The 15,123-nt window shown below is 40.0% G+C and overlaps 2 protein-coding genes across 3 annotated transcripts in view; one reads left to right on the top strand and one right to left on the bottom strand.

Annotated features, from left to right (window-relative positions):
* RANBP9 (RAN binding protein 9) overlaps positions 1-5,321 on the top strand; it is a 33,536-nt gene extending 28,215 nt beyond the window's left edge. Inside the window, exons 10-14 of one of the 2 annotated variants that reach the window (XM_063130415.1) lie at positions 282-429; positions 1,369-1,490; positions 2,240-2,391; positions 3,088-3,199; positions 4,348-5,321. In XM_063130415.1, the coding sequence (XP_062986485.1) occupies positions 282-429; positions 1,369-1,490; positions 2,240-2,391; positions 3,088-3,199; positions 4,348-4,478 (665 nt within the window). In that variant the 3' untranslated portion in view covers positions 4,479-5,321. The remainder of the gene's footprint in view (positions 1-281; positions 430-1,368; positions 1,491-2,239; positions 2,392-3,087; positions 3,200-4,347) is intronic. The other variant, XM_063130416.1, reaches the window with a different exon arrangement.
* Positions 5,322-6,162: 841 nt separating this feature from the next.
* NOL7 (nucleolar protein 7) lies at positions 6,163-14,607 on the bottom strand. Its single transcript, XM_063130419.1, has 8 exons — positions 14,397-14,607; positions 12,871-12,931; positions 11,826-11,884; positions 11,188-11,219; positions 10,631-10,715; positions 8,436-8,554; positions 8,276-8,353; positions 6,163-7,129 (listed from the first exon to the last, which is right to left on the bottom strand). Exons 1-8 carry the CDS (start codon positions 14,591-14,593, stop codon positions 7,062-7,064), a joined length of 699 nt encoding a protein of 232 aa, XP_062986489.1. The 5' UTR covers positions 14,594-14,607; the 3' UTR covers positions 6,163-7,061.
* Between the last annotated feature and the right edge of the window lie 516 nt (positions 14,608-15,123).

Below are 15,123 nucleotides of genomic sequence, written 5' to 3' on the forward strand. Positions count from 1 at the left end.
GAGGGTCTCTCCTTCAGCAGCCCATCCGTTTGCTACTACGGAGGCAACTGTGGAGCAAATAACGGACAGGTTGCTCACGCTAATACTTTGCCGGGTGGGGGAGAGCCTCCCTCCAGCTCCAGCTGCCCATCAGGTGCCCTGAGATTGGAACCAGATTGTTTTGAAGCTAGCTTGCTAACTTGTTTACATCAAGCACTGTATGGAATTATAAATAGTTGACATAAGAAATTCAAATACTACTGTTGTTGTTGTGTTAATAATTTTCACTTTTTTGGTTTTAGGTTTTGAAAGTAGTTGCAGTAATGGGGTGATATCAAACAAAGTACACCAGTCTTACTGTCACAGTAAACATCAGACCACCAGTTTGAATGTACCAGAACTCAATAATATAAATGTAACACGATCCCAGCAGGTTAATAGCTACTCCAGGTAAGTATATTCAATCCAGTCTGATGCTACCATTCTTCATCCAGCACTGTTTGTTTGCCGTTTATGTAACCTAGTATTGTACTGATCTTTCTGGTATAGGCAGTTAGTAATCGCTGGCTTCAATGCCCCTATCTCTCCCTGGTGGGCAAAAGGTGGGCTATAAATCTAATATTTTTCTCTGTTCTTTTAGTATGTGTACATATACATATAAATATGTTTGCCATATTGATAAAAAGTATATTATTACCTGCATTGAACCTAAAAATAAGTAAATGAGAAACTGTATTTTCACTCAGAGCACTGATTGATTTCTGGTATGCTAAGAAATTCAGGGGGGCCCACCAGCACATGGCATGCTTGGACAAGTGCTAGGGCTCCAGTTGGCAGTAGCTGCCTGCCATCTACCTGCCCACAGTGATAGTCAGGAGGGCCTGGCAGTTTGGTAGCAGTAGTTATATGTATATGCAAAGGGCAGAGTAATTAAGATGGCAATGGCAGTGCCAGGGATCAAAGCTCTGGTCAGTAATGCAGGCAAGCAGACAAGAGGGAAAGATGTCGGGTGGGAAGGGGGTTGCCACTGAAGGCAGCTTGCCAAGGGACCCGCACAACATCAAGCCAGGACTTTTCCCCCCTGTCCTTGAGCCACGATTTGCCAAGGCTTCTTCATAATGAGTATTAGATTATGATGTAACTTTATCACGTTTCAATAATCATGTTCTTAGCAACTCTTTGCCATGTAAGAGAGCCCATACAGTGGACTAGGCTTCCTAGGATGACTCCTCTTGCCCCAGTTTAGCTTACCATACTTTGTATGCGGGTCCGTAGTGAAATGAATGTTTGTATCCCTCCCTATCCCAGTTGTGTTGTGGAACATAGATGAAACATGAGACCCAATTCCAAAGCCGTACACAGTTAATGATGCATTTTTCTTCTTCTCAGCAATGATGTAGATATGGAAACAGATCATTACTCCAATGGGGTTGCAGAGACATCATCCAATGGCTTCCTAAATGGTAGTTCTAAACATGATCATGAAATGGAAGAATGTGACACAGAAATGGGTCTGCAGCAATATTATTTACATATTTTAATATTATTACCATTGACTTTTATTTTTTACTTGTAATGATTTCCAAATGAAATTTAGGCACTGTCTTATAATGCAATCCTATATATATATAACAAGTCCCTTTGTGTTTAATGAGGCTTATTTCCAAGTATAGGGTTGCAGCCCCATATATGTCTATTCAGAAGCCTTGTTCTCACATGTAAGGTATGTCTAGGATTGCAACATTATTTAAACTGTTCTATTTCCAGAATGCTAATTAGTTGCAGTGGTGAGGCCCTATTACAAGGTTTCACCACTGAGGGAGGTAAGATTGTCTCCCAGTAGGAATAGTCTATTTTGGACATTGACCTCTGCAAGATCCAGAACTTTGGCTCCTTTAGAAGAACAGAAAATCATTTTTGTTTTGCCAGGCTTTGTGCTGTTTATTTTTTACTGTATAATATGCTGATTTCTAATGTGTTTTATATGTGATGGTCACTTTTACAGTATGCCACTTTTCAGTTCTGAAAGTTGAAAAGTAGCCTATCATAAAAATAATAGATAAGCCCAAACCCTGAATTGTTCCCACCACCAGTATTCTTTTGACTAATTGAGTTTTGTGAACCGCCCAGAGAGCTTCGGCTATTGGGCAGTATAAAAATGTAATAAATAAATAAAATAAATAATAATTGAGTCCACATGAACACAGTGTGTTCCTCGCTGCTGTGCTGTATTAATGATAGTGTGTTCCTATTCTTACAGAGGTTGATTCCAGTCAGTTAAGACGTCAACTGTGTGGAGGTAGCCAAGCAGCCATTGAAAGAATGATTCACTTTGGCAGAGAATTGCAAGCTATGAGTGAACAGTTAAGAAGAGAGTGTGGCAAAAACACAGCAAATAAGAAAATGCTCAAAGTAAGTGAACATGCCTTGCTATTAAAATCTAGCGTTGTATCCCTTTCACTCATGAATCACTGGTAAAACCATGAGTTTAGATTCCAAGTTCTTCAATGCAACCCAGTTTATGCCATGGAAGTGGGATAGGGAAAGTGGACAATGTCAACAATTCTGAGCTGACTGAGTTCTTAGTGCAACAGTGTTGTGCAGCTGTTTCTTTGTCAAATAGTAGACCAAACAAATAACAAACCAAGTGGTACAATGTATGTGTGAGAAGCAGTTCAACGTATGTTAGGTAGAGATGGTTGGAAACTGGTGGAGGAATGAAATATATCGCACTTGAGGGAAATGTAGCGGAAAATTCCAATTTAGAACCTGTTGTGGACAATGCCTAAATGAAACCAGATTCTTGTCTTAGACACTTCTGTTCCACCTCCTTTCAACTAGTAAGCACCTGATCTCATGTTATAAAGTATACAGGAACTGCGGTATTTTTTAATTACAGAGGTAACATTCTTTTTAATTATTTTAAAGGCTTTTTAGAAGAACTATTTGGAATTTGTTTTGGCAAATATTAAGTTGTGTATATACCATGACAGTCCTAATTTTGATTTGCACAAGATAAAAATACAGAAAATATCCTTAGCTTATTTTAACACGGCAGAACTCTGTAAACTTTAGTAATGACAAAATTAAGCACTGATTTCTCAACAGGATGCATTCAGTTTACTTGCATATTCAGATCCTTGGAGCAGTCCAGTAGGAAATCAGCTGGACCCCATTCAGAGAGAGCCTGTGTGTTCAGTTCTCAATAGTGCAATACTAGGTAAGGCTTATCAGTTTTCTTCTTCATAGCACATTTGTTAAGGTAAGTTATGCTGAAAGCAGTTACATTATAGGCCATGAATGATGAAATTAATAGTGATGCTTAATATTTTGAGTTACAAAAAGAAATTCACTTCCCACTAATTGTTCAAATTACACCCTCATTTCCATCACTAACTGGCATGGAGTATTTACCATGCCACAAGTATGAATATAAAAAAACAAGCCTTATTACACACATTTTAACAATTCTACTGGGCCCCCTAAAATTTTAGGAATCTTAACCTGGTGAATGTTGATATTTAATGGTTTTGACATTTGACCACAATACACGTATCTGATTAACCACAGGCAGAACAATCCTGCCTCCCTGAGGGAAGGGGACGAGATCTGCAGTGCAGCTACGGCCACAGCGGGAGCCCTGCTAGCTCATTCCAGCTGGGCAATGATGATCTCCACTCCCCCCCCCACCCCTCTGGGTTTTTTGTAGTTTCCCTTTCTGTTGACTGCAGTGGGAGGGAATTAACTATATCAGATCCAGAGCTGATGTATTTTTTCAGCCTGCCTGGGAAACAAGAAGGCTTTGGCTCCTGCAGATCCATGGCCTCCCCCAGAATGCCCTAGTCTTGGTCCCTCTGAATGCAGAGGACTGCCACAGGGCCAGTGACAACAGTCAAGCACTGGAGAGGCCTGCAGATCTCCCTGTCCAGCCATGGATAAGGTGCTCCACAGTAGTCTATGGCCTTTCAACTGCCCTCCTTGGAAGCTCAGGATTGGGAATTAATATCCGAGTTGTTAGCCTGGCAAATTAATTTCGCCAGTAATTGAGCTAGTACAAGTGCGCCTGCCTCCTTTGCCACTGTCAGAACTTTCAAGATATAATCCAGTACTTCAGCTTCTTCTAGTAAATTACTGCATTTATGAAGTGTTGAGGACATTAACACTTTGTTACAATACAGTATTCTTGGTGTGTGTTAAATTAAAAAAAATACAAACAATTGAAGTTTCAATCCTTATTTAAGGTTGGGGATGTTCAAAGAATTTTATTAAAGCCCAATTTTTAACTTGGACTTTTCTTGGAAAAACATAACTTTAAGATAAGAGTATAAAAGTATAAAGAGTATAAAAGTGCATTGTTCAATCTTTCAGAGACACACAATCTACCAAAGCAACCTCCACTTGCTCTTGCAATGGGACAAGCTTCACAGTGTCTAGGATTGATGGCTCGGTCAGGAATTGGATCCTGTGCATTTGCCACAGTGGAAGATTATCTACACTAGCTATGCATATGAAGATGTCCCAGGTGTATAATGTGGCATATATTCACCATGAAAGTAGACCAGCTCTGCCAATTGGAGTTTGGATTTTTTTTTAATTATGTACTAAGGACAGGTCTGTTGCTTTACATTGCTTCCTAGTTTACAGCATGACGCAAATGATTTTCTAAGCTACTGTTAGAAGAGATTTTCCATCTTTAGAGTTAAATATCATCAGTAACATCAGATTGACAAACCCTTGAATTGTTCCAAACAAACCAAAAACGCTCCACCTTCGTGGAAGGTGGGGCAAAATAGATAATGTTGTGGATGTGTTAGTATGTGGGTGATGTAAACTTCAAGCAGGATAATTTGCCAACTTCCACCCCCATTATTACATAGATCAATCAGTGTAATTTGCAAAATGCATAAGTACCTGACAGTTTGGCTGTATAGTATTGATGGGAAGAAATATTTTTAATGTGTACTGTAAAACTTGAAATACTCAGGAGCTGAGTGAATATGTTTGTTGCTACTTACAATCTCAACCTGTTTCCTAGTGGTTTTTGTTTTAACATGGTCTTTTCAACTCTGTTTCCTGATTAACTGCAGACAACTTATGTTGTAGACTCACCTGTTTAACTGTTGTATTATAACAGTATTACATGTCAACACAGTGTGGTTATGGCCTATTTATATAAAAACCAAATATTTAGTCAATTTCAGTCTTAATTTAATCTTTGTACACCCTGCATTTTTAAAAGTGCTTAATGAGTACTCTATTGCAATAAAATGTAGTGATATCATAATTAACCAGCCATTAAATACTTCTACATATGGTAGGATGGCTTACCTTACCTTTTTGCTTGTGTTGTGTTTTCAAAATGAGTAGGTGAACTTCTGTATCTGCATTAAGTGTCTGTGCTTTGTAGAAAGTGTCATGTGCTGGAACATGTTTATGTTCTTACTGCACCTGACAGGGACAGATTTGATTGTTAATAGGATGGGAAATGTTTGATGAAGTGGACAGAGATGCCTGGGTTTAGACTTTGTGTCTGTCTCAAAAAAAGAATGGGTTTAATTAATAACATCAAGACTAGACTGGCACTGTGTGGGTGGTTAGCAAAGACATTTTTAGTTTTATAGTGTTCCTACTCTATGTTTTGCAGCATAGATTCAAAATGAAGCAGGGCTGTGTGCTTGCTTAAAAACAAATGCTACACCTAGGTAATGCAAAATCTATGCCAAGGAATACTGTAATCAATATAAATTGAGCAAATTTGTTCATTATTTTTTAACTTAGCATAGTTAATCTTTGCAGTTAATCTTGATTATCTCTACCGCTGTGGCTTCAAAGATTTCAATAGGTAGTACTTTCAAGCATCACTTTCTCTGGGACCCTCTATGACTGCATTAGCTGTGGCTATACAGTTTTAGAATTCACTTGAAAAAGAAAAAAACTAAGTCCTTTCATCAAATTTCATTTGGGAAAATATACTCTGCATCAAAAGCAGCTATATTAATATAGGTATATTTATTTTTGTCTGAAAATCACATTAAAGAAACTTTCTTCAGTTTCACCAAACATTAAACCTACCAGCATTCTATGCTTATCAACAACATCTTAAGAAATGAAAGCTAATACTAACAGGTGTAGTTGGAACGTAACATGATTGTGAAGTACAAATGCAGAATCACCAAAAACAAATACTTTTTATATGGCTTTATCAAAGTCCGTGCATTAACACAACATGGTACAAAAAATGAAAATAATATAAATCAGACAGGGGTTGAACTTGGGTCAGTTGCTCCCCTTTAACCTTTACTATCTCTCTCACTATTTGGGGGGGAAAAACATGGAAGATATCAAGTGCACTGCACAGAGCAGGGGTGTCAAACCTCTTCCACTCCAAGAGCTGAATTCAATTTTGGAGAAGCTCTAAAGAGACATATTCCAGTGGCAGATGGGGCCAAAGGCAAAATGAGGAAGGCCAAAATACCAGTGTATTTTAGTTTAAGAGTCTTACTGCCAGTAAGTAAGGCTTTTAGAATGAGGAAAAACTGCAAAAGCTAAGAACCCACCAAATTGATCAATGGGAAAGGGGTTAAGGCCAGGGAAACAGGTAACGTGTGGGGGTGGGCAGGATTGGGACCCAGGAGGCTGAAGTTCAACACCTTGACTTAGTAGAGCACTAGGATACAAACATGATAAAAGACCTCAGTTAGCTACAACACTGTTTTACATATTAAAGTTATTTTATAGTATCTACACAATTTGACTTAAAAAGCCAGACTTTCAGCAAGACAGGATAATATAATATGCCTGCCTCTATCACCTCAAATCGTACTTGGTTAGATTTACTGTACATTTCATGGAAGAGAAAGACCTAGAACAAAGTTTCATTGGAGCACATGGCTGCAAGTATCCGGAAAAGAGCACATAAAATATTCACTACTCTTGAAGCTTGAATAGTAACGATATCTATTACAAAATTCTTTAAACACGAGTAAGAAGAAGAATTGAACACAACTTCACAATATAAAATAACTCAAATCCATTCACTGGTTTTTCAGCACAAAATCTGCAGGTTGGTTATCAGAACATAGTCAAGGCTTCAAAGTTGAAGAAACCCAGTGTTTTGTAAATTGCTTAGCTTTTTGTTTCTTCTTTTTACCTGGAGAAACAGAAAACAGGCAGTTATTTCAAACGTGCTTGAGAAGGCAACCATTCTGAAGCTAGCACACCAGATGGTTGTCCCTGTGTCCCTCTAAGATACGCTGCTGCTGGAGCAATCTCATTCAAGGTCTCTCTCTGCCACTACCTCCATTCACAAAGAACTATCAGAGGTGTCTATGATTTTTAATTACTGTACAGGATAGGATTAAATAATGTAACATTCGCTTTCTGTTCAAATATTACATTAACAAAGGAAGGCTATTTCTAATCTCTCAACAGGAATTTCATTTGAATATTCAGGCAGAGGATAAGACAACTAAAATCCCACAAATTCCTACCTTTACTACATGTGTGCAAGACCCTATGTAATTTAACAGCTAAGGACACGAGTTGTAAGGCAGACCTCAAGTCTCACCTCATCCAGGAACTCATCCAGCAAGCCACTGTTCTCACAGCCTCAGCCCCATTTATCTGCAATATGTGGAAAATACTTCTCTACCTTTAAAGGGCTATTGTATTTGTTAGAAAATATGAGATGCTTTCAGCACTAAAGCACCATATGCAGACTCAGTAGTTTTTTCATGGATCTATGGATTGCAATAAAGAAGTATGGTATGGTATGGACTCAGTAGTAGCAGTGGTACATCCGCCCAGAAATTACTTAACCAGGAATATCAAATAACCCCACCATCCTGAATTAACCCAGCTTAGCTAAGCAAGACTTCTTCGGACAATGTACATGAGTTCCCTAAGCAAATCAATTCAGTGAAAAAGTGTGTACCCCTCCTGTGATAAATATGTGTCACTACTTGTACCTTTAATACGTATTTCCTCTAGACTATGCTGTTTGTGAAGAGGCCTTGGATATAAATGCCATAAAAAGACTTAGCAAGTAGCTTTCTGGCCATATTTTCAGTTTCTCTAAACACTTCTCATTTAAAAGGCAGAATGAATAGCCAAGACAGAACTTCAAACACTTAGGTCAGGGCACAAAGAGCTGCCATTGGATGAAAGATGTTTTAAATTGATCCTACATGACATACCTTTTATGAATGGCAGCTTGCCATATGGATCCCGGAGCTTTATCCACACCCCTGAAACCCTCCTTGCACTACTACAAAAAAGGAGCAAAATAAAAACTTACCCCAAGATTTGTTCACAAACTGGACTGCTGCTTTTTTAACTGCACTTTTCTTGTTTTCAACAGAAAAATATTGGTTTGCTGAAAAGACAAAGGTACAATATAATTTAATCTAGCTGAATCTCTTAAATTCGACAAATGCATTAAGCAAAATCCACTTTACCAGTAGTTCGGTTGCAGCCTGCTCCATAAAGATGCCTTTGTATGAATTTTTTGGCTTCTTCCTGCCTGGTGGTTAGATCCTGATCTTTTAACCGCACAGCCATATAGCTCTCTTGGAGCCTAATGATAAATCAAAAGGTTAGAAGATACTTAGCAGCATGTGTCATGCTACATAAAATGTTCTAAGTGGAACAGAGCTACACTTAGAACATTTTAGCTAAACCATTTCCCACTTCCTTAGATTTGATCAAATAAGCCTATTTTTCTACTAACATAATTTGTGCTATCAAGATCTCCTACATAAAGCTATTTTCACTGACGTTCAGAGTCAAATTATTCCCATTAAAATGAAGAATTAGTTAACATCCCAGAAGTTATTACCTTCCACAAGTTGTGATATTTAAGATGCCTGACTCCCACATGGTGGCACACCAAATGGATCAGCTTTGCAAGGGTGTGGGATTGCCACTAGGCTTGTGCTGCCAGACCCACACAAAGGGGCCCTTTGTATAAACATCCTTCCACACGGATGATACATATGTGGACACACATATCCATAATGGTGATGGCACATTTTCAACGCTTCACCATTGTAGTCATTGCTTGAGAGGAGATTGAATGTTAAAATGAAAACCGTACTGTATCTCATTATAATAAAATTTGGGAACTTCTCTTCTAGGTATTAGACAGCTTCACCACCCAAATGACAGGGTTGTTCACAATATACCATGTTAGTTCTTCAGCCTTATGAAGAGACTTTTAGGGCTATAAAGTGGGATATAAGCTTCCCTCCAAAATAAAGGTCTCGAGTGGCAGAGGTTCTTGAACTATTGGTTTGAACTGGCAAAATCCAATAGGGTTTTATGGGCCCCTCAATTCTCTTATGCCCCACCAATTCTGATGTACAAGCAGTCCCAATTCTTGCACAATGACGATTCAGCGCTCCTGGGGCAACCCAAAACTACAGGGAATGCGTGTTTCTGAAAGGAAGCGGAGCTTGCATAAGGGAGCTCCGCTGACCTGCCTCCTTCCAGAGATGAGCATTTCTGCTTGTTTCAACGCTTCTCTTAGGAAGCACTAAATCTACCTTAAGGTGAGTTCTGTCTGCACAGTGGAATTGGTGGGACCCACTGCTTGTAAAAGGGAATCAGTGGGGCAAAAGTGCCCCATTGGATTCTGCCAACTGTAGAAAATACCGGAGTTTACATATTTGATGTGTAATAACATCTCTTTCAAGTGGATTGGTTTGATGTTTTGCCGCCAAATAACTGCTTAAGATAGGGCTCACAGAGTTCAGGCAACACCATTAGCCCTGCTGGTTAAGAGCTTTTGGTTAAGTAGAAGGGTTTACAGTATGGTGTGCAATGCATTTTCCTTAACCAGGTGGCCCTGCTAACCACATTATGGTCGGCTTCACTAACCCTGCTATGCAGCAGGGTTAGTGGCTCTAATTTTGGCTTAAGGTGTTGTGTGCGACGCATCTGTGGTTAAGGTGCCAAAATCATAGAGCTAGCAGTATAGAGCGGCCTTGATCACCCAAGCTGCTCTAGCCTGAAGGCTGGCTCGCTGTTTCTGATTGCTGCAGTGCTAGTACAGCCATCATTTCATGTCATCGGCCCCATATATGCATTTCCTAGGGCTGTGTACTGAAGCTACTCTTTACTTCCCACCAGCATTTTGCCCATACAACCCAGTCCTGGTTCAAAATAGCTGACCACATATATCAGACGAGCCGACCCTCCCGAAATGGGGGTGGGAGCGAGACACCACTGCTGTGCATTCCATGTAAATAACCTACTGGCATAGCTCCTGGCCACTGAAAGAGTAGGGGATCAATAATCCTGAACAGCGAACGGCGTTTGAGCCACAGAACACTGGAATCACTAGTTTCAAGGGCCGCATTATACAAGTAACAACTGCTGACTGTAGAGATGAAACTAAAATGGTGGGCGCAACTGCTAGCTCCCTTAGCACAAGGACTGCTGAGATACGGGGCAGAGCATTTAGAGGACTCAGGTGCTTATCTAACAGGTTTGTGGTTAGTGTGTGGTTAAGGAAATGCTAACCACAGAGAAGCATGGTTAAGCTGACCACAGAGCCCTCAATGTCTGAACAGGCCAAGAATAGGTGAGAGTGAATCAAAGGGGCTTTTGTTACAGCAATACGACATAGTAAGTAAGAATTGCTCAGCCATACCTGGCTGCCAATATTTCTTCTTCACCATCTTCCTTTGTATCTTCTTTATCATTGTCACTTTCAGATTCATCTTCAACGTTTTGATCTATAAACAATTTGATGTATTGAAGACTTTACATCTCAGTTGTCAGCAGAGACCATACAGAAGTAAAATATACATTTCAAATAGTTGCAAGTAGATTCAAAAAGTATTTTTATAACATTTTGGGAATGAAACTATTTGCAAATGCAGGTGTATGAGAACCGAACGACTCTAGAAATACCTGTTACCAGAAACATAGGTGGTATCAAGTTTTGCGCACAGCACAGTTAAGTTGCTAAAAGTGTGAATTATGAATAGATCATTTGGAAGAAAAATGGATAAATAGCTAAAAAGTGATAATTCTTCCAAAATTTTGTGAGAAGTACCTTCAACAACAAAAATGCATTAGACCGCACTAAAATTTAACAACCCAACTATTAATGGTCAATATAACATTTCATTGGTATTGTTTGGTAGATCCAAATAAGGTATGCTACAAAGCAGACAATAACAGTGAGCAGAATTTTATACATACCTTGCTCAGGTGTGTCAGATGGCTGGTGTTTGCTAAGGAAAGCAAAACAAAACTGTATTTAGGAAGACATTTAATAATGAAGACTGATATGCAATTATTCATATACCCAGCAATGACACATTAATATGGAGCTAATTAAAATACATGTATTTTTTCACCATGCTGATACATTACAAATATAGTTAATAACTTGGATGTAATTCAATAACTAAATTGGAATACTCCTGAGGAAATGAATGTAATTTTCAGTGTGTACTAAACTGTGTCAGTGCAGCAGGCTTAAAGTTTAATTTAGATAAATACAAACTTCTGGAGGGATTCCCCACATATTAATAAAGACAAGTATAGGGAATAATCTAGCTTTCTCTAAATTATGCACGAAAACTTCCATATACCCTATTGTACTTTCCTCATTAATAGCAGCAGCCCATCTCCTCTTCACAAACTGCTTCTGGGTTTCAAAAGTGCCTTGCTGTGCAACTGAGAGTACAGGTTACTCTATAGGGAAAACAATTTTAAAGCTCTATGGGCTAGTTGGAGTTAGTCACATTTCTCTGCACTGCAGCCGAAGGCAGCACAAACTTCGATCAAAAAGAAGTTGGAACATTTATTCATGCTCCAGAACATACTTCGCTTACCTATTCTGTGTTGATGATGCCAACTCCTCCAAAACGTTTTCAGGAAGCAGCTTTCTTTTCTAAAAAGAATAACCTTTTTAAAATCAAGATTACTTACAAATAATCATTACCAAACTAGCCCTCTGTCAATGTAACACTGGGCCTGTTCAGAAGACCCCTTAAACCTTTTGGTTAAGCAGCAGGGTTTAAGATATCTTGTGCGATGCATTTTGCTAAACCCTGCTCACTCACCAACCACTATCGAACCATCTGCAGCAGGGTTAGCAGCTCTAACCGTGCTTAAAGTGCTGTGTGTGACATGACTTGTGGTTAGTGCTAACCTCAGAGAACCACAGTTTTGTGAACAACAGAGCCTGAAGTGTTGAATGAACAAGCCCATTAATTACAAAACTAGCCTTCAACTGAAAGTTTGTTACTAACGTATGTTTAGGAGTGGACAGATTGTTTTCTAAGGGTGCAATCCTATACATGTTTAGGCAGAAAAATAAGTCCTACAACTCACAGTGCACTCCAGGGAACATGAATGGCCGGGGAAATCTGGGGGTTCATGCATAGGATTGCACCTAAAAAGGTTTTAACTTGGGAGAGGGAAAGTAGGTTTCATATGGAAATAAAATTCATTTGGTATTTGCCTCACCTGCCAATCCCTGCTGTTACCACGCTAGAGATAAAAGCATGAATCAAGTATAGTGAAAATGTTTGCATTAATAAAGTACAGTAGTTTGCATTAAGTGTAGTGATTTAAATTAAAAATCCAAACTAAGACAAGCTGAGTAAGACAATCTAAGTCATATTTCACTTTTAAAAAATGTCTCTCAAGATTTGCCAGAATTAGTATCTTAAAATACATAATTTTCTCATAAATGCAAATGCTAAAGAGTACCTTGGGATTAAGTGTTCATGAAGAGATTATCTATGCAAATACAGGAGCAGCGGGGACACAACTAAATGCTATTTTTTTTAGTGTGCAGGATTTTGCTACATACTAAAATGTAACATGTAAGGCAACCTCCAGAACCAGGAAAAGGAGATGCAACATTGTTACCTTTTGTTCCTTAAACAGTTCTTCTTTGTGTCGTCTCTTTTCTTTCAATGTGGCCTTTTCTCTAAGAAAGCAAAAAAAAAAAAAAAAAAAACAGGTGGGGGGAGAGAAAAAATCAATGTGTATTTTTTTTTCACAGTGAATAATAGGTATATGTATAAGCTGCTGTCTATCCTGTTGAGACGCCTATTACTTTGGACAAAATCCTGTTGGGGGTCCACATTGAACCAGTGGATGTGACCATAGCCAAGTGATTGATGACAGAACCTACGGTGGGTAGTTACAGATGCAATCTTACCTCTGTTCAGTATGCAACAAGGCAGGGAGAGGGGGAGAAATTCATATCTTAACATTCTCCTTCCCCTACTTGTGCAAGTTTCCCTCCATCAGCTTTGTAGTTGGAGGACAGAGCAGGATGGAGTAAACCATGTTAAAAACCTAAAGCAAGGCCATTGAGGGGGGCGTGGCCTGGGTATAACCCAGGGGTTCATGTTTGGCCTGTAGCCTGGAGGTTCCCGCCTCTGAGTTAAGAAGAAAAGGCAGCTGCTTATTTAATTATCACAACAGTTACAAGTGCCCACATTTGCAGGGGTGGAGGGAGCTAAGGAAAACATTTAAATATTATTTGAACATAGAAACTGTATTTAGATTCGTTTATGATTAACCCATCTTTAACTTTACTTTCAGCAAAAAACATTTTACTGTGAAATCTGCCCAAACCCCTCAACATCAATACACTCCTATCCAGAGTATTTGGCTAAGTTAGGAAGTAGAACAAATAAAACTCAAAGTTGGATCCCCACTCAGTCATGCTTAAAGTAGACTCATTGAAATCAATTGGACTTATGTAAGTTATGTTAGTTACCTTAAATGCCAATGAGTTCAATGGATTTACTTTAAGTATGACTAAGTGCGGATCCAACCCAAAATCTCTCTGGTGAAATCATAATAACCCTTTCCTTCATGTTGGCTCTACCTGTTTGGAGAATGGATCTTCTGTCCAGCATACAGTGAGATGGCCTTTGCGAACTCCTTGTATTTCCTATTTTAAAGGAGCCAGAGAACTAAGCAACCACGTTAATTGCTTTATGCAATTAACTAGCGCTTCGATTGCTAGTTATTCAAGCTCCCAGGAAAATTTCCTTACTGCTTTCCTACCATAGAAATGAACGTTCTCTTGGAGCCCAGAGATATTTAGTAACATCAAATGCAGCTTTCTGTAACGAGGTAAGATTGGAAGGGCATTTGCAGCGCTCGAAGTGTCGAGAGGAAAGGACGAAAGCACGGGAATAAGAAAATATAATAATAGCGCAGCTGTTTCAGATCCAGGACTCCGCGCTCCCCGCTTCATTCTCTCCGGGGAGCTTAATGCAGCCACAGCAGCGCTCTGCGCAACGTCTCTCACCTACGGGACGGGGAGGACAAGGCGGCCACCACCCCAGAACGAGAAGGCTGCACCCACCAGCAAAACCATCGCGTTGTGGTGTAGTCACGAGATAGAGGGATTCACACGTTTCGTTTCGCGTTACCTGCGTGCGCGTTCCCCGGCTAACCGGCGCTCTTCGTCAGCCGCAACCCGCGCATTTTCGAAAGTCACCTCCTCGGGAGCGCCGTCACTCTCCTCCTCCTCCTCCTCCTCCTCCTCCTCCGCTGAGGAAAGGGCGGCAGGAACCGGCTCCACGGTTTCTTTTCCTCCCCGCGCAGCGCGAGGCCTCCGCCCCACCATCTTCCTCACTTAATTTCCGGCTGACATTCTGTGACCCGGAAACAGTCTGGCGGAGGAAGGAAGGCGGAACCATGCGCACGTGCACCGGGTAGAACAAAATACGCTCGACTAGTCCGTGAGAAACTCAACCCGAGGTCCAACTTCCGGGTTGACTCTGGAAACTATTCCTTGAACTTTGCCGGGGTGGGATGGGCAAAGCTGGTAGAGAGAGTCAGGCGGAGAGGTACATGATGATCAGTTTGCTCTTTAGATTTCATGTGGAAATGTAATTTGAGTTTTTAAAATCCTTAGAATTGCAACGCTTTTGCATGCAATTACTGGATTATGGCAGAGTGTGTGTGTGTGTGGCGGGGGATGCCATTTATGTTGGTTGACTTCTGCTGCAACCTAAGGGATGTTGTGCATGGGGGGATTTAGGGCAGCAACCCAAAGCCAGCCGCACCTTTAACTTTCAAAATTAAAAGTAGGCTACGTTACGGGGCTATCGTAGGTCACCCAAGCCCCTCCCCACCAATCTGCATCGTAGGAAT

The sequence above is a fragment of the Elgaria multicarinata genome, chromosome 7 (assembly GCF_023053635.1).
Source record: "Elgaria multicarinata webbii isolate HBS135686 ecotype San Diego chromosome 7, rElgMul1.1.pri, whole genome shotgun sequence".
Classification (NCBI taxonomy): Eukaryota; Metazoa; Chordata; class Lepidosauria; order Squamata; family Anguidae; genus Elgaria; species Elgaria multicarinata.

Excerpts from the sequence above, each read along its gene's own strand:
- NOL7 (XM_063130419.1), bottom strand. The coding sequence starts at position 14,593 with ATGGTGGGGCGGAGGCCTCGCGCTGCGCGGGGAGGAAAAGAAACCGTG. Across the intron at positions 10,716-11,187 it reads ATCTGACACACCTGAGCAAG|ATCAAAACGTTGAAGATGAA; the intron begins GTATGTATAAAA and ends AATTGTTTATAG. Across the intron at positions 7,130-8,275 it reads GTTTGTGAACAAATCTTGGG|GTAAAAAGAAGAAACAAAAA; the intron begins GTAAGTTTTTAT and ends CTGTTTCTCCAG.